Below are 20,456 nucleotides of genomic sequence, written 5' to 3'. Positions count from 1 at the left end.
TGTGGGTCCTCTTGGTGGGAACAACACCAAACAAACAGAGCCCACTTCAGTGCCTGCCTCGTAGAGGGGGCTCTAACCTGAGTGATAGTATCTACCACGGCCTGGGGAAGGCCAGTGAGGTTTACCGCATCCCGTCTAGAAGACAGACATGAAGGTCGGCAAACCAGGTTCGGGTGGGCCAATAAGCTGCAACCAGCAGTACCTGCTCCTCATCCTTCCTGATCTTGCACAGGGTCTGTGCAAGGAAGCTCACTGGGGAAAAGGCGTACTTGAAAAGACCCCGGGGCTACCTGTGTGCCAGTGCGTCCCTGCCGAGGGGAGCCTCAGTCAGAGTAAAAAAGCTGGGAGTGGGAGGATTCCGGGGAAGCAAACAGATCTATCTGAGGTTCGCCGAATCGACTCCAGATGAGCTGGACCACCTGGGGATGGAGTCGCCATTCTCCAAGAAGGGTGAGCTGTCGTGAGAGCACAACGGCTGCACGATTGAGCTCTCCCGGAATGTGAACAGTGTGCAGTGATTTGAGCCTGACTCCAGAGGAAGAGATGGTGGGCGAGAAATGCAGGGTCTGACCAGGGGCTGAAAAGGTGGCGACATTCCAGGGTAACGCCAACCCGGAATGTGCCGCGGTGCCAAGCCCATCTCGGGATTCGTTCGTGTAGCCAGTGCTGAAGCAGTCTCATATGGAGCAAACTGAGTGGCATGAGGCCCAGGAGCCTCTGGGAATGTTTGAGAGGGACCGAAAAGTTTGTCTGAAAAGTTTCAGGCAATTCAGCAATGTCTGCGCTCGCCCGTTTGTGAGGTGTGCTGTCATGTTGACTGAATCCAGCTCCATACTGAAAAAAGAAATGCTCTGTACAGGGGAGAGCTTGCTCTTCTCCCAGTTGACCCAAAGCCCCAAATGGCTGAGATGCTGAAGCACCAGGTCCCTGTGTCGACACAACAGATCTCGCGAGTAAGCTATTATTAACCACTCATCGAGAGTTGAGGATGCAGATGCCCTGCATCCAGAGCGGAGCTAGGGCACCCTCCGCTCTTTTAAATTGGATAGCCCAGGGAAGGAAAAAAACAGCTTAAAGCCAGCTGATATAGCAAATAAAGCTAAAACCCAGCTGATTTAGTAGAAGAAAGCTATTACAACCAGCTAATTAAGCAAAAACTGCTTAAAACAGCTAAAAGCTGTGGTTGAAAAAAAGGTAAACCCAATGATTATGTTGCTAGCATGATTTAGGATGTTGCTAGCATGAAGTCTTGGCTCATCTGAACATTCCATCAGTGTAAGTCTCTGGGATTTTTCCCAATTTTAATCGTAATTTTTAGGAAAATCGTAAATCCAGTCAGTTAGAAAAGATAAAGCAACCCGAGTCAGAATGGTCTGAAGGTCTAGGCCAAGTTTTGTGGTTCTAGCTTGAAAGCTCTAGGAAAAAATACTGCTTAAATTTGGGCTCAATGATTTGAAGTTTAAACAGCATATCAGTAAATTGGCTTTTTTAAGCCAACTTAATAATAATAAAAATCCCTGTTCATTCTCAATAATGCTTAGCTTAGCTTTTATTGTTCTTAACTAATTCAACTGAAATCATGAAATGGAAACAGCAGCATTTTAATTGCAAATTTGAGTTGACTCCAATTGGTTAGTTGTCATGAAATGGTTAGCTTAACTTTTTATGAAGGCCACAATAGGTGAACTTGAGAAATTACTTAATTACATGAATTTAGAAAAAACAAAAACCTAGACATAATTAACACGTTAAGTTTAAGATTAATTCTCCTTCAAAGTTTGCAGAAGTAGAGAGATGTTTGGTTCTGTTTTGTTTTTAAAATCCTGTAACTCAGGACTTTTAATGCCAGAAGCAATTGGAAGTCATATTTTAGATTTGACATACATTGTTGTGTACATGTATGTATTTATATGTGATAAAGCATGAGGGGGAGAGAGGGATTGATAGAGATAGAGAGAGAGAGACACAGAGCTTACGTGCTGCTAATTTTTCTGAATGCTCTGAGTGTACAGACAGCATAAAAACCCAGCCGTGATTTATACGACACTGTAATGCATTTCTACATATGAGCATTGTGTTTTAGAAAGTGGTCATGGTTTGTATTCACTGGAGGAACAAAAAAAAAATCAATTTTTCACCTTTTGTCACACTACTCATTCTGTCATTTCACAATGAGAGTCTGGGCGTGTACACGGTTGGTTAGCGCTGCACGGTTTGCTTAGATCAATGCTGATTCTTACCTTATTGAAAAGTACACATTTTAGCTGCACTGCTGTAATAGGGGAGAACAATCAGGGCCTATTCAGGGCTGAAGGACACCCTCCCTCAGTCAACATTTGGCTCTCAAATCCATAGCCGGCACCGGCTCTCTGGCCCCCGGAATGCATCAGTTACTTTCAATGCTCAGATATTCATTTACAGAGTTGTTGTGAGGCCATTTTGTGCTGTTGACTGTGAAAATGTACTGAGAGAGCTTTTCCAGCAGCAAAAAAACAAGATGCTAAGTGGTGAACGTTCATGGTGGGATATCTGTTTGGTGCTGCAACTGGACAAACGAGGCATAAAAATTAAACAAAACGACATCGAAAGAGCACGAGTGGATACGTGTGTATTTCCTCATAGCACACGTGTTCAGGAGTGTGTGAGAGACCTGCTGATGTAATTTGACCCAGGAAGGTGAGCAATTGCAGGCAGAGCACTAGTAACCACACACTGAAACTCACTGCAATCCATCAACCAATTGCCCATGCAAATTTGATACGAACCAGGCAAAGACAGGTCTGTTGATTACACAAGCATACATGCCACTTTCAAGGTGCTCAGGTGAGATTCTTTAATAGTTAGTGTACTTAATTCTTCATACGCACACATTTAGTGTCCCAGTGATTTTTTTTCCAAATGTTTTCAGGACACTGGTGATTTTATGTGGCAGATATTTTTACCGATTTGCCACTGTCTGTTTTAAAAGTATTTACTCTTTACAAGGATTAAATGTTAAGTCATTTTGTTCCTGTGGATGACTGTTGCAGTTGTTGCAATAGATAGAGTTAAATAATAGTACTTTTGGTAACACTTTAGTATAGGGACTAATTCACACTGTTAACACTGTAAAAAAATTAATAAAATAATAACAATTTGTAGAGCAAACTTAAAATAATTTGTTACCCTGCAGACTTAAAATTTTAAGTTTAGTCAACTCAAATAAGTTCAGTCTACTTGTTGTACTAAGTACAAGTTGTACTGTTATTTTGTACTAAGTAAAAACTTAGATATTTAAGTTGACTAAACAAACAGTTTGGTTTGTTAATCTTAAAAGCTGGGCTTCTTACCCAGCTGCCTTAAAATTTTAAGTTCAACCAAATCAAATATCTAAGTTGTCACTTAGAACAACTTAACATTTCAAGATGACTAAACTTTTTTGAGTTGACTGAATTTAAAAATTTAAGGCAGCCAAGTAACAAATTATTTTAAGTTGAATCCGCAAATTGTTTTTACAGTGTAATCAGTTATTAGCATGCTTATTACTAGCATATTCACTGTAAAAAAAAAAATAGATGTTTCAACTTAAAATAATTTGTTACCCCACTGACTTAAAATTTTTAGTTTAGTCAATTAAAATATTCCAGTTGTCATTTAAATTAACATTAAGTAACTTAAAATTTCAAGTTGACTAAACTAAAAATTTTAAGTCAGCAGACTAACAAATTTTATTAAGTTGAAACAACTTTTTGAAAAAAGTGTTTTTTTTTTTGTTGTTGTTTTTTTTTACAGTGGTGGCTGATTTTTAGTACTTATAAAGCACATATTCTGCATGATCATATTCTACATTCTTAATCTTACCCAATAACTAAACTAAGCAACTAACTATTAACAAACAGCAAATTAGAAGTTTAAGGCAAAATAGTTGTTAATTGATTGTTAATAGCAAGAATTGGATCTTAAAATAAAGTGTGACCATACTTTTTTGTGTTTTATTTATTTTGAGGAGATATTTTGAATAATTTTCATGCAGTTCTTTTCAAAATATTTCCTCTTGTACTCCATAAAAACAACACCATACGTGTTTGAAACGACATGAGGGTGATTATGCTGCTATATGGTGATTTTTTCCCTGAAAACGTGCTTAATATCATGTGTTGACCAGGGTTGGGTGAAATTTTGAATTGAAGTTCATGAGAAATTAGAATTTATTGGCCACACCTAACCACACTATGAATAAGAATTTGAATTGGAATGACAGGAAAAGCAGTATATTGAATTACCTTGAATTACATACAATTATATTGAATTATCTATCTATCTATCTATCTATCTATCTATCTATCTATCTATATTCGTCTGTCAGTCAGAGTTTGTCTTGATGTGTTTTTATGAACTTTTTTAATAAAATTCTCATAAATAACAAAAGTTTTTGCAATAATCTTTTCATCTTAATTCATTTAAACTTGTCTCCTATAATATTTATACTGAAACAGCATCCTGTTTTTTGTTTTCTTTTTACCACAATTCAGTTTCTTCTTATCTACTTTCTTCTTCAGATATGAGTTCACATTAGGCAAAGCATTCCATAGAATGTTCTGGAATGTTAAAAGTGATGTAAGATTGATAGACATGGAATACTTCATGTTCTGAACTGTGAGGTGTTGAGTCTTGACAACCATCATTTTGCAGAAAATTATTATAATTAGAGTCTATAACAGACTGTTCTGTCACCAAGGTCCTTACCTTCCCCACTTTGTATGCCCATATCATCCAAGAACATTTATAAAAAAAAACAAAAAAAAAACTATTTTTTTAAGTAACGGCTATTTTGTTGTAAAGCTTTACTGAATTTTATATAAAATGAAGCATTATTATTTTTTTTGTCATTATGTAATGTATATTATATAATGTGCGCGTTACACAGTGCATAGCAGGTTTTGGCATACTGCATTGAGCTCAGTGAATCTATGCATCATTTAACTTTCATGATGCAATCCCATTTAAATCCAGGAACAAGTGTTTTCACCTTGTCTGACCTCTCTGACAGCTACAGTTCCCTCTGAATTGGCCCTAAACAGTGACACCTGCAGTGGCCACATCTGTTTTCGACTGACCCCGTCTGTCCTCAGGCTCTTTGATAAAACAGGAGGAATGCAGACGATCCAGTTTCCGACTCATCACATTTTCTCATCCTTCTTCCACATTGCTGCGTCTAGAAATTCATGGAGCAATGAAACGGCTTCTCTAAATCTGTACATCAAGATAAATAAAACTGGTTAGTTTGGTGCTTCGTGTGAGGCACCTTATTGAATTTTTTTTACTTGTGTAAAAATAATGTAATAACTATACATGGGCATGTTACAATATGCACTAATGCCTTATGTAATGTCTGTGTGGGAGCTATGAAATTATGGTATTATGACTGAAACAGCCAGACACTGAAGTAACAGAACTTTTATTTCAGGGGGATGAAACTTACATATGTTGTTTTTGGACAATTCAACTAAAATTATGTTTAATTATGAATTGTGTACAATAAATAATGTATATTTAAAACTTAAGTTTACTTGCAACTAGTCACCTGTAAAGAAATAGTTAAAATTATAAGGTGAACAATTATTAGGCGACTGATGTCCAAAACCAGCCAAGAGACCAGGCTCTTGCTAAAACCAGCAAATTAGCTTAAACTGGTTTAAAATATTTTCCCCAGGCTGTTAGGATAAGCAGACTGTGACTCTGTGGCATATAATAGCATATTTTGGTTCATAAACATAATCTAAAACAATAAAGTTTTCATAGTGAGCAAAGAAATAAATTGTTTACAAATCTATAACCTCAGTATAGTTTTCCTGATGGATGTACAGAAAAGTAACGCCTCCATGTTATACACCTCTCAGGTGAGCTCCGCCTACCTGCTCTGTGATTGGAGAAGGCGCGCTTTCCTTCGCTCTGAATGGCTAAAGCCGCTGTCACTCGTGTACTACGTGTCCACAATGTGATACTTTACAACAGGTAAGGCTACCTGAGTGACACAGGGAGGGTTTTGGATACACCGCACGTCTGGATGTACCGACAAGGACGTTTACAATAATCCCGTATATGTGTATTCGTAAATAAAATTAAGTTTAAAATATAAGATTCGAGATTTGCATATAGAAATGGCAAGTGTAGGACTGGCCGTTGGCGCTCCGAATACAGAAGAGAGAGCAGTTTTCACGCAGCTTAAACCCGTGCGGATGTGTAACGCGGATGGGCCGGAGGACTCGTCTGTGTTTGAGGACGTCAAACCCGCGGTGAGACTAGCCACAAACGCTGTTGAAATGGCTCAGGTATGACAGACGCTTTGTGGTGTCTGATCTTAACTAGAAAACAAAAATATTTAAATATCTAAACATCCCAAAAATATATTAGAACAGATGCACTTTAAGTGAAACCACTTGTTCAGTAGGAGAAAATAATCTTTCTGTAATGCAAGTGTCTGGTTCATTTATTTATTTCATTATTATAATTATAATAAAATGAAGCATCGTTTATTAAATATTACAGGCATCGCTATCAGACTGTGTTCTTGTTGAAGTGTGCATGTTACATCTTCACATAAGGGTCTAGATACTAAATTGTTGTATGCTTGTCTAGCATTGCGTTTAGATTTATTAATTTAGCATGATATGTATGAAAAGTTGCTTATGCAGTTATTATTATTATTAGTAGTAGTAGTAGTACTATTAACGACAAAACAGCAAAAACAATCTTATAGTATGTTTAATTTTTATTTATTTATTAATTTTACAACATTTCAGTAATTGAAAGAAATCAAAATTAGATTACTTGTAAAGTTTAACACAATTCTTTATTTTATGCAATAGCACATTTTTCTTTAAATTTGCATGTTGGTTTTGCAATAAACAGTGACGTCATATTGTTCTCTTGACTAGTCTAGTTTATACTTGACTCTGGCTTGACTTGGTTATGAATATATTATTTCAAAAGAATGCGAGATCAATGAAACCTGTTTTACATCGATACTATGGCTCGCAAGTTTAGGCTCTTAGTATAACCTATATTTTAAGAGCAAAATGTACATAATGTAGAGTGTGCTGGAAAGCAAAGGAATCAAAGAATAGAACCAGCACAGTTTGAAGTTATGTAAAAAATCATACTGTCATTTAACACAGGGACAGTTTTAAGTTTCAGTCAAATGTTTAAAATTTAGTTTCCCTACAGAGTAATTGCAACTAATCCACTGGTTTAGAAATGGTTTATTGAAAAAATTTCTCTATAGTTTGCTCTTTGGCTTTGGTCAGACTGCCTTTAAAGTTTTAAAATAGCCATACATTTTATACATTTCTATGATGTTTTATTTTTTGTTTAAATGATCATACTAAGCCCACAATGACAACTCAGAATGGTTGGGTCTAAAAGGTGAAGCAAATGTGCTCTGTTGGATAGTATGGCATCCTAACTAGAGCACTTGTTTATGACTGATGACCTTGTTGCACTCCTTTAAAAGTTCATATGGCCAAAGGGAACATGCAGGTTGTCGGCTACATTGAAGGAAACAGCCCGGGACATTGCATGGTCTCTGTTCCCTTGTTGAGGACTGTCTTTGATTGGTGACGAGAAGCACGTGTCTGACCTCGTGACCCCCGCGTAGGGAAAAGTACCTGCTATTAAAGGAGTCGTGATTATCAAATGAATTAATTTTGTCAAATTAAATTAGATTGCTAAAATAATCTGAAACCAACAAAACTCATGATTATAAATACAGATTAACTTAATTACATGACTGATGTGGCACATCTAATCATAAGATATGGCTGTCTCTGAGTCACAACGTTTTTGTCACAAAACCAGCAATCCGTAGTCATATCTATAGCTGTGAAGAGCAGTCAAGATGGTTCCTTCACTAGTCATGGTTCTGAAAAGCCAAAACAACTGTTATCTATTTCCCCCAAAGCCATAAAACATCATTTTCGTCTCAAAGGTTTTGTTTTCTCTCGCTGGTGCCCTCGAATGATTTGTGCTGTTATGGCTCCAGTAAACAGACAAGAAGCCTATCAGTCTGGTTTATGGGGATCTGTGGACAAATCTCCATCTTTCTGAATTCCTTTTAGGCCATAAAAGACAATTATTTCAAAGGGAAAGACCTTTTGTGTCGCAATTAGGAAAAAGGTCTTTGGGCTAACAAGGTACTTGGACACTGAAGTAAGCTGCGAAATCTAACGTCGGAGAAACCGTTCAGAAGACTTGTGTCGTTTTCGATGATTTTGAGCTTTGTGTGCTCCTTTAGAAATAATAAGATTTATTTTTATTGGGCAAGATATTTAATGATTTATTAAATCACAAGCACGTATTCTTAAAGGAATTTCTCAGCTGAAAATGAAAATTCTATCATCATTTACTCACTCATGTCATTCTTTTAAAGAAAAAATATGTTTTTTGTTGTTGTTTTTGGTGTCCATACACTGAAATGCTGTTTTGGACACAATGGACTTTGATTATATGGACAAAACATTCACTTTTTATTTATTTGTTCTTTGGCTGAATAAAATTAAGTCATACAGGTTTGGAACAACATGTGGGTGAGAGAACTAATGGCAGAATTGTAATTTTTGGGCGAACTATCTCTTTGAAAAATAAATGAAATTTTCCAGAATTTTGGAAAGTGAGCCGTATTTTAAAACGAACGTTGATACTGAGCAACGCGGAAACCTCCAGCTTATTTATCTCAAAGATTATTTTTTATGCCTAACTCGGCTCCCAGCCGTTATCGGTCTCTAAAATACATAACTTAGAAGTTGTAAATGTTGTCCAATCATTAACTCAGTTCTTGGGCCAGGGTTCAGCCGCTGTTCATTTTCCTCACACAAACCTAGTGAACAGAACCGGGTCTCTGAGGCCAACGGAAGCCATAGCCAAGGGTGCTTGCCTCTCTGCCAGTACCGCACAACACAAGGCCTGTTTGTGCCTAGGACTAAGGGCAGGGGCGGTATGCTTGCCAGGTCTGGAGATAAATTGAAAGCTATTTTCCATTAATTACCTGGTTTTAACTTTCCAAAGCTGGCCTGATGGGGATGAAGGTGGAATTGTTGACGTTAACGCCGACAGTACAATTGTCTGCGATAAATGGCTCATCCGCGGCGATATGAAAAGCTGCCGAAGCATCAGCATTCATTGTACATTCCCCGAGAGTACATGACCTCACATGTTAGGGTATGAGTTACCTGAAAGGATGAAGATATTTGTACATGAAACCACATCAGTGGGTTGTCAAGGAAATGCATTTTGACAATACATGCCTTATTGTTGACATAGCTGCCACTTCAGACAGCTGGACATTACAGAGCTTTTGAAATGTTTATTGTCAAATATAATGACTGCAATAAGGTCCACAATAAAGGCAGCTGTGTGTTTTAAGAGGGGTCCAAATGTCTGCAATGACATTACAATTCTTTAAAAAGATCACTTATATTCATAGTTCTTTGGAAACATTAACAAAAAAGACTTGTGAATAGTGCTGCTGTTCTTAAAACAAAATTACGACATACCAAATAAAATAATAAAACAATTTGATATGGAATATGTGTATTAGAAATATGCTGAATATGAGCACTTTCACTACTGTTCTCACATGCTTTATTTTGGGGAGCACATGCTGCAGTCATTACAGATTACAGACACTGAACGTTTTGTTCGCGACAGGTATTTAGGTTGTTCAGGTTTTTGCATGTGCTAACCATTTCATCATCACACATTTGACTTGCCAATTGACTGGTTTGGTAAATCTGGTTCTTCATTATCGCACAAATGCCCTTATTTATCAGTCTTGGGAGTTTACGGCACCGTTGCACCTGAATGGCTCTCCAGAGTGCACTCGTTTTTAGACTTCTATTTTTGTACATTGTTTGTGCCCATATCTGCTCCTGCTATCACATGTCACTGTTTTGGTTTTGCTTTGTGTTCCAGTCCTTCATGGCCGCCACACCTATGAGGTTTCTGTTTACTCTTTGCTGCACTGGAGCACTGTGCAGAGCTGCTCCGTTGAACTTGGCTTTGTGTGCACGGTTAAAGCAGGGAATGATCTCCCACTGCTTGTACCAGCCGCTGCAATGACAAATCAACTGTGAAAGACAATAACGCTGTATTTGAAAAGAGATTTGGCAACAATACATATATCTTTTTAATAGCTGTGGTGAAGTGAAAAGGGTAAAATGGTAGAGCAGACATCTCAGTTTGACGCCGGCTAATCCAATTACCAAAACACACACAAAATCTATCAACCTGGACTGCATGCAATTAAAAATAAAAACATTAAGTAAACTTAATTAAATTGAGATTTTTTCCCGTGCAATTAAATTAATGCAACATTTGGATTTCAGTTTCATTTCTGGTCTTGTTTTACTAGAAATGCAAAGAAAATGAAAATAAACAAATAATTTTTAGGCATCTTGCCAAAATAGAAAGAAATAGAAAAAGGTCATAACTTATATTTATTAAATTGGTAATTAATTTTTAAAAATAATAAATTTAATCTAAATTAAATAAAAAGTAATACTCTTAAAAAAATGTGACCCTGGGCCACAAAACCAGTCTTATATTTGTAGCAATATTCAAAAATACATTGTATAGGTCAAAATTATAATTAATTATTTTTCTTTTATGCCAAAAATCATTAGGATATTAAGTAAAGATAATGTTCCATGAAGATATTTTGTAAATTTCCTACTGTGAATATATCAAAACTTTTTGATTAGTAATATTCATTTAATATTCATTAGAACTTCATTTGGACAACTTTAAAGGTGATTTTCTCAATATTTAGATTTTTTTGCACCCTCAGATTCCAGATTTTAAATAGTTGTATCTCGATCAAATATTGTCCTGTTTTAACAAACCATACATCAGTGGAAAGCTTATTTAGTCAACTTCATATAATCTATAAATCTCAATTTCAAAAATTGACCCTTATGATTGATTTTGTGGTCCAGGTCACAAACTATCAGTGATAAGATATTCAATTGAATAAACAGGAAAAAAGCACACTTTTACTATGTGCAAATCTTAGAGTTTTTAAAGGCACTTTACTGTATCATAATCATCTTCTGTTTGTTTCAGACACGCATGGAGATGGATAAATATTTGCCCCAGAGCAGCCCGCTGATTACTCCAAGCATGACGGATAAGAAGTACCGTCGGGAAAGCGCCTCAGTGGTGGATGAGTATTTTGCAGATGAGAAGCCAGCTCCTTACAGTCTCAACATCAACGTTATCCTTCCCAATACCACACACCTTCGCACAGGCCTTTATCGTCCAAACAAACCTCAGGTGCATCACATCAAAACTGAGCCAGGGGTGGACGAACCCTGTGGCATTCAGGCGCTCCCCGAATTCACCTCCGTCTTCAGCGTGCCCCAGACGGTCAACAGCCTCTTCATCAAACCTGACATAAACGTCACAGACGAGCTCCACATCGGCCCTCAGCAGCCGGCGGTCTACCAGATGCCTGTCAGCAGTAGCGACCTCACCACAATGACCTTCTCCCAGAGTCAATCGATGAACGGAATCGGTGCATCCGGCCGGACCATGCTCAACCTGAACACGGTGGCCTTGACGACGCAATCTGGCGAATTTGTCATGCCCGAGCCGTTCTACACTTCACCCCAGCCACACAGTTTGCCTCCGTCGCCCCCCAACTCCCAGCCTGGCAGTCCTGAGAACCAGGCAGAGCTCATTACCTCTGTTCCCCCACCCCCGCCATACCAGGCTAGAATTGGAATGAAGGTTGGACAGATGACCCCTCATTCCATGCTAATGGCCCACGGTCAGGGCGTCCTCACGGGACCCAGATACAACCGACGGAACAACCCTGAGCTGGAGAAGAGAAGGATTCATCATTGTGACTTTCCAGGTTAGTGTGCCATTCCAGTATGTAATTTTGGATTGTGCCATGCCATCCTGAAGATTGACAGAGATTATCAGGGACGTTTGTGAACTAACATCTGGGCAATTTTTCCTCTTTACCAGGATGCACCAAAGTTTACACAAAGAGCTCTCACTTGAAAGCACATCAGAGGACTCATACAGGTAAGAAATCAAATCAAACTCTAAGGCTGATGATGTACGGGGCAACTTTTTGAGCAGTGTTGCTGTGCAACTTTTTGCCAATGTTGCCAAACGATGTTGCTTGGTCACTTTCCCTTTGAGAGAAGGCAACAAATTTCTGTCTGGATAGATTGTTTGTTGACGCTGTATCTCACCTACTTGCCCAAAGTTGCCCTGTGTATTATCAGCCTAGCACAGACACCCGAAAATGAAAATGATGTCATTTTTTAGTCACCCTAATGTCATTCCAACTCTAGATGATTTTCTTTCTTCTGCTAAACACACAAAGGGAGAGAACTGTTCCATTCAATTACAAAGACTGAGGCTTTTCCAGTTTCATAAACAGTGCAGATGCACTGCACAAAAATCTTTTGATGTTATACAATAGCTTTGTGTGAGGATCAAACAAAATATACCAACTGTTGGTAGCTTGACATTTGTGTGTCTGATTTGAACAAACGGTTCCTTTGAGTGGTTGATATGGTTTGCAAAACCAGTCAAAATTATCAGTTTGTGAATTAATCCAAATTAAACCAGTTCAGCTCACTCACTGAGGAGGTATGTTTGCTAGTTCTCTTCATTCGGATTGAATCTGATTTCAGATTCTTTTGGTTCTGTTGATATGAACCCTAAATGTTGCACTCCGGTTCACATATTTGTTTTAGTTTTAAGTACAGACAGTACATACCAATTTTTTTAAAACCACAAAACCAGTCTTAAGTTGCATAGGTATAGTAGCAATAGCCAAAAAGACATTATATGGGTCAAAATTGTTTTTCTTTTATGCCAAAAATCATTAGGATATTAAGTAAAGATCATGTTCCATGAAGATATTTTGTAAACTTCCTAACGTAAACATATCAAAACTTAATTTTTGATTAGTAATATGCATTGCAACATTAAAGGCGATTTTTCTCAATAATTGCACACTCAGATTCCAGATTTTCAAATAGTTGTATCTTGTCCAAATATTGTCCTATCCTAACAAACCATACATCAATGGAAAGCTATATTTATTCAGATTTCAGATAATGTAGAAACCTCAATTTAAAAAATATTTACCCTCATGACTGGTTTTGTGGTCCAGGGTCACATATGCATAAATGTCTGTGTATTTATATATACACAATAAATATACACAGTACACATTTAATCAATTAATCACAACTAATCGCTTTGCAGCTTTAATTCATTTAAATGTGCATTACATGTATTCTGAACAAACCTCCAGTCAGCCAATATTTTTTAATCCGATTGAGAAAATAGTCCAATTCTAGTGTTTACATGAATTACTTCATGTTATTTACATGTATATATATATTTATCATGTATATACCACCCCTTTCAATCTATTGGATCAAGCTCAGTCAATGTAGGTGTTTACAATAACGACTGAGCCATTAATCCAAATATAAACGAATAACTTGTGCGTATATAAACATAGTGATCCAGTAGAAGGGAAGATTATTACTGAAAAATGACTTACATTTGGTTTCTCACGCAAAGCTTTTTTATGCCTACAGAAGACTTGGAATATAGTTATTCATAGGTCTTCTGAATCATTTTTTGATATTCAATTGTAACTGCATGTTAAACAATGACAGGTACATTATTCAGATGTTCTCCTTTTGTGTTCTACAGAAGACAGACAGTCATACAGGTTTGAAATAACATAAAGTGGAGGTAGCTATTCTTCTAAAGTTAGAAGCAGTTGTTACAGCTTGACCAGTTGCAATGTACCATCAACACAAAAACTACAAACGCAGCAACAGATCGCACAGAGATGACAGCCTGAGGACAAGGGATGTAGAAAGACAGAGAACAGGGCGGAGGGAGAGATTAATTGACTCCCTTTTCATGCTTTTATACACATTGTGTCTGCATGCCTGTACAAGCCCTGCATGCTTTCCCGAGGGGGAAATCGCCAAGCAGTGGAGGAAAAACCTGTTCCTCCTGCTTTTTCTGTCTGCAATCAGGGGGGGAGGAGCGCACCGCCGGGAGAAAAGAACTTGGCAGTTTCAGTGTGTTCAGCTCGCCGTAAGATGAAACCCACTACAATCCCAACGCACTTTAGAATGAAAACGAAATCTTCCCTCCCAACACCGACGGGGTGTAATTTTGTTCGCATGACGTTAAGCTGATAAAAGCACATTTTCCGCCTAGTTGCCGCTTTCTTTATTCTTTTCTGACTATTTCGGGGTGGTCACCGAGAATGTAGAGGGATTCCCTGTAGCCTGAGGTATTATTGTTGTCTCTCACTCACTGGTGCCCTAGAGGTATTTTCGCAACTCTTTAGGCTTGTATGAAACGTATGTTCCCTGGTGGTACATTGGGAAATCATGTTGATGTTGCAAAAAGTGTTAGTAAGGATGAAAGTGTTAGCATTAGGGCTGTCAAATGATTAATCACGATTCATCGCATACAAAATAAAAATATTAAATAAACAAAATAATTATTATGTATATATAAATACAAACACGTGCATGTATATATTTACGAAATATTTACAAGTATATGTATTTATTATCATTTTTATATAATTTATATTATATATACATAAAAATACTTTGTACATAATATATTTTTCTTAAATATATACATTAATTTGTGTGTATTTATATATACATAATAATTACACACAGTACACACACATATATTAGGCAAACTCAAACATTTATTTTGTATGCGATTAATCGTAATTAATCTTTGACAGCCCTAGTTAGCATTAATTTTATTACAGTCAAGGGGCATTTTACGCATGACACAAAGCAGAGTGCCTAAAATCACCAAAATTGTGGTAAAATCACTGTAAAACATGGCCTTGTGTTGGTTATTGCACTATAATAAAAAAAAACACCAATGTTAAATTATAATAATTTGGACAATTCATTAAAAAATAATAATCATATGATTATCACAGTAAATAAATTGCAGTTATATATAAATATTTACTGAGAAAATCTCACCAAATTAAGGTAATTAAAATACATTACATTATTTTTAATATGTCGCACATTACTGTTTTATATATATATTTATTTGACAAATGAAAAGTTTAGGCATAAAACTGGCATTTTAATATAGACTGTAGAGTAATATAGAACATTCAGTTGGAATTTAGAGTCCGAACTATTTTCAGTAGTTTTCTTGCATTATTTTCAAGTGTAATCTTACATTAATTTTAAGCACCACTCTCCGGACATTTAAATTCCAAACTGCTGCGATATGTATAACAACCAACGTTATAACATTTTGCAGATTCATGTTTATATGTTTCAGATAAGACTAAACATGATGCAAAAAGCCACATTTTTTGATGAGTCTGGGGTGTTTCAACCTCAGTCCATCTGCAAGCTATGTTTATGTTGTCACAGGTCAGGTAGTCATTCTTCAGGTGGACATGGTGTGGAGTTGTATTTCAAAAGATGCTGGGGGTTGGGAATGATCTCGCCACACTGAAAGCTGTCAAACAACAGTTTAAGAGCTCTGGAACATTCCGTGCTGACAGATGAAAGTCAGAACAGGTCGATAACACGTGTAATTTTGATGTCTGCAGGAATGATATGTTCTATTCATGATGAAAAAGTATGTCAGGATGTACAAGATGTGCTCTGACAAAGCAATTAAATACAAGCCTGTAAAACTTGTTGTTAGCTTTGTAACATAAGCAGTAATCTAAGCAGCTAGTTTGGGTTATGCTAGCGGCTCTTCAAAAAAAGAACAGTTTGGTGGAGCATATCTAAACATGCTTTATAGAAATATATATTCTAGAAGCCTCACCCTATGTTCACTACCTAAATCACGAGCTTTCACAATGCTTGTGATGATTTTTCAACTAATTGCTTTGAGGGCAGTTGGTGCGTTTGTAAAAGCCCTGCATTATCTTAGTAATGGAACTTGTTGCCCACCTTCCTCAAACAGAAGCTGACGATAAAGCCTTGAAATGATGATTTTATGGGTATCCACGCAAGTTTGTGGTGATTATTAGTGATTGCCATTATTGATTAGTACTCCTAGTGGTTTTAAGTGAATCTGTTTAATGCTGATTGTTGTTCCTAATATTGTTATGATGGTGAAATAGGTGATTAGCAATATTCAACTTCCACATTTTTGTCTTTATAATGGTTGTGTGTATGTGTGTGCAGTAAAATGCTTTAGCGATAACAGGTTAGCCGTTGCACAACCTCCAGCTAACCAAATAATATCTGTTGTTTGAGCATGTCGGCCTTATTCCACAAGTTGAAGTGTTTAATAGGGGGCATTCACGTTCAAGACCCTGAGCTATTGGAGACCTTTGTCAGACTGTAGAGGACGTTTGTTCGTCTCCTTTTGATTTTTGGTTTCACGTATAGGAAAAGGGGAGGGATGAGCGCTAAGCTAATAGAGCCAGCTTTCAGCGCCATTCAAAGAGCTAAATTTGTGCTCTCTTCAGTTATTTCAAAAGTTTCACTGTGGTGAAATTAGTAGGTTGAACTGAAACACTGTGCTTTAAAACAACAATTATTGTTTGATGTTTTGTGGTTAAACACCTAGTGTTCATTGGACTATAATCAGAGTGCAAAGTGACAAATGAAAGTTAAAAATGTCTTTGTCAAGTAAATAAAATGTGAGAAACTGCAACTGTGACACTATAGGGTTTTTTTTAAAAGAAATGAATGTTTTTATTCAGCAAGGATGCATTAAATTGATTACAAGTAACTGTAAAAACATTTAAAGTGTTACAAGCTATTTCTGTATGAAATAAATCCTGTTCTGTTCAGTTTTTTATTTATGAAAAAATCGTGAAAAAAATTGGAACATTGTTTCGGCAAAAATGTTAATGATTTTAAAAATAGCAATATGAATACATTTTTAAAAACTATATATTTAAATAGTTTTGTATATATATGGATTTTGTAAGCAACGCATGGCCAGTAAGAAATATTTATGGATGGTAAAAAATTATGCTATTGAAAGGTGTGGTTTAAAAAAGGCCTGTCTTATAATAATTCAGCACAACAACACAGCTGTACTAAATAAAGATTTGAAGCATTGAACACAAACCTATTGTACATGAAAAGCGAGCGAACAAAAGCACCTGCTTACATATGTCAGTCAAACTCTAGTTATCGTGAAATAACATGCTTCCAAAATAAAGGCTGGGATTTTAGTTTGACAGTTGCTGATGGAACGCATAAAAGATTTGAATGATAACTTGAAAATGTATAATAAACTTATATTCTCTATCATTGTTTCTCTTTACCGTTCACTTTTTCTTTCCATTATGCGCAAGCATACAGATACACATTACTGTACTGTATTTAATATGAATTTTGCAGTGGTAGTTGAGGGTCGCATACGTTGAATGACCATTATCGGTTCACTCTGTACGTGGCTTTTCAGGATTCAATGCTTTTGCAAACCTCACAATGTCAGATCTTATCAGTGTGTGTTAAGCACCATGGAAATGACTTCCGTGTTTACACATGGGAGTTGTATTACTCTCCAAACCACAAGCGCATACACGTCTAATTCCTCTATAACTGCCATTTAAAAATGTCACGATACACATTGTAACATGTTCAAGCTGGACTTTGCATGAGCCTAGACTTTGAAATGTCACCTTGGATTAAAATAAATGACAGTCATTTACTTTGGCGAAGCTTTCTGTTTGGAATAATTCATAATTTTTAAAATTGTTTAAGTTTAAAGTAATTGTTTTCTATTTGAATATATTGTAAAATGTCATTTATTCCTGTGACGGCAAGCTGAACTTTCAGCATCTTTACTCCAGTCTTCAGTGTTCATTAAAGAATTATTAAAAAAAAGCACCAAATCAGTTTATGATTTCTGAAGGATCATGTGACACTGAAGACTGGGGTAATGCTGAAAATTCCGGAATACGTTACATTGTAACAGAAAATCGATACACTGATACATCTTTTAAAGTTAAATCAACACGATCTAACTTTCTGTTGTTCTTTTTATAGGTGAGAAGCCATACCGGTGCAGTTGGGAAGGATGTGACTGGCGTTTTGCCCGCTCTGACGAACTGACGCGGCATTACCGCAAACACACCGGCGCAAAACCTTTCAAATGTGTCGCTTGCAGTCGCTGCTTCTCTCGTTCAGACCACCTGGCGCTGCACATGAAGCGCCATCAGAACTAACGAACTTCACATCCTTACTTTTTCAATTTTTATACTGGTTTTATTGTTCTAAATATTTCACATGTACGAAGATCAAACTAACGAAAGCTCTGCCGTACCAGCACTCCAAACATTTATATTGTCATGAAGAGGACTGGACATCACAACATCATCACAAAAAAAGAGCTCCAACAGAATGTATACTAATGTACATATGTTTTGTATGTGTGTATGTCTGTAGATTAATGTGAAAAGATGTTATGAGTTTTATACTTGACCTCCATCCACTTTGTCTGACTAAATTGTTGCTTTAGGACCGTCTTCCTAATAACTTGAAATGTAAAGCTTGATTTATTAATTCCAAGCTAATAGTTAATTTTGAATGAACAGTAACACACTGTTTGTGGAATTTCCCCCTCACAAAAAAGCTGTTTGCTTTTGTGTAAGATGCTACGATAAAAAAAAAAAGTAGTAACCCTAATGTTTGCTGTTCTCACAGTTGTGTATCCATGGATACAGATCTTTATGAGACTGTAAAAAAGTGCTCAGATCAGTCATCGGTTTGACATTTCGGCTTTTTGAATGACAGAAATAAGGCTGATGAATGAGACAAATGAGCTTACAAAAGCATTTGAGCATGTGTGCCAAATTTTCAGAAGAAAATTAGCTACTCACTTGTATTTCACAGGACAGTTGATTGTTTTATGCAAACCGAAATGCAGCATCGTCATCTAAAACGTAAAAGAAATGAAGTTTCCCAAGAACGAATTATTCATGTTAGTTGTGGACATTGTAGCATTTTCTTTTTTGTAATGCCCTTGAGACCCGTCTTGGGCTCTATGCAGCATAGTGACCGCAGTTTATAAATGCTTAAAAGTTCTCAAGTTCCCTTTATTTGTGTACATGTCCTTAACTTACGAGGGGAGCTCTGATGGATCAAAAATACTGTACATACTGTAGTTAACGTTAAACTTGTTGTAAATACTTTACTCTTTGAAGATAATTGTTTTTGTTATGAACAAATGGGATTTTTTTTTTGTTTTGTTTTTTTTTTGTTTTTTTGTCTTGAATGTGGGTGAATTGAGTTTGTAGCTCTTGCATACTAAGTGATCAGTTTAACATTTTGTATGTACTTGTTTGAATACAGAACTTTGGAAAATAAAAGAATAATTACATTTCATGTTGTAGTTATTTGTCATATTTGACCATTGACCACAAAACCAGTAATAAGGGTCAGTTTTTTGAAATTGAATTGATGCATGGTTTGTTATGATAGGACAATATTAGGTTGAGCTACAACTATTTAAAAATCTGGAATCTTGAGGGTGCAAAAAAATTAAATATTGAGAAAATCGCCTTTAAAGCTGTCCAAATGAAGTTCTTAGCAATGCATATTACAAATCAAAAATTAACTTTTGATATATTTACAGTAAGAAAATTTACTAAATATCTTCATGCAACATATCGTTACTTAATATCCTGATGATTTTTGGCATAAAAGAAATATTGATCATTTTAACCCATACAGTGTATTTTTGGCTACTGCTACAAATATACCCATGCTACTTAAGACTGGTTTTTATGGTCCAGGGTCACATATGTTGTATGTCTTAGGACTATGAATAAGGTCCTTACTGGAATGTCATATGTGATGGAAACAGACATTTCCGTGTTAGCCATGTTATATTTATGAGGAACAATGTTTTTGGAACCCATAGGCCAAGGTGACGTTTGCTTACGCGTCTATGTATAGCCTATTATATTGTAGGAGACAGCTTAAATCTATTTTTAAAACGTAATTGTATTTAAGGATTGATTGCTTTTAGTTTTCAAACCATTGTAGGCTAGTTAATTATTGTTCTAACCTTGACATATTCACGACTGCTGAGAGAAAAGGCCTAGCTATGTAAGGAGGAGGTTTTACATTGTTTATAAGGTGCATATAGCATGAAGTCAAAACATGTTTCCAAATTTCACCAAAATTTATTTTACAGAGACACGCCTGTTTTGCTAAGTATTAACTTTCAACTTATATTGTTAAACGTTGCATTGTTAAAGCAGTGAGTCAGCACACAAAATAATCGTACTGACAATTGCAGTTATCGAAGGACTAAAATTGGGTGGGGAGCAACTTTTAGATGAAATTGATGCTAATTACAGTCTGACAAGATAATGTACTGAATGAAATCCAGTCTACAATAACAGACAAAGACTTATGAGGGTTACACCCATTTTACTATAGTAC

General features: G+C 36.4%; 1 protein-coding gene across 2 annotated transcripts; it reads left to right on the top strand.

Moving 5' to 3' along the window:
- Positions 1–5,996: 5,996 nt before the first annotated feature.
- Positions 5,997–19,386, top strand: klf5l (Kruppel-like factor 5 like). 2 transcript variants are annotated; one of them, XM_051093606.1, is made up of 4 exons: positions 5,997–6,311; positions 11,098–11,890; positions 12,007–12,066; positions 18,054–19,386. In XM_051093606.1, the coding sequence occupies exons 1-4, from the start codon at positions 6,141–6,143 to the stop codon at positions 18,230–18,232; spliced, it is 1,203 nt and encodes a 400-aa protein (XP_050949563.1). In that variant the 5' UTR covers positions 5,997–6,140; the 3' UTR covers positions 18,233–19,386. The 2 variants fall into 2 exon arrangements, with proteins under 2 accessions (XP_050949563.1, XP_050949564.1); XM_051093607.1 differs by having other exon boundaries at positions 5,999–6,275.
- The last annotated feature ends 1,070 nt before the right edge of the window (positions 19,387–20,456 follow it).

The sequence above is a fragment of the Labeo rohita genome, chromosome 21 (assembly GCF_022985175.1).
Source record: "Labeo rohita strain BAU-BD-2019 chromosome 21, IGBB_LRoh.1.0, whole genome shotgun sequence".
NCBI classification, from domain to species: Eukaryota; Metazoa; Chordata; class Actinopteri; order Cypriniformes; family Cyprinidae; genus Labeo; species Labeo rohita.
Note: the sequence above shows the minus strand (reverse complement) of the source record. Positions and strands in the feature narration are given on the sequence as shown.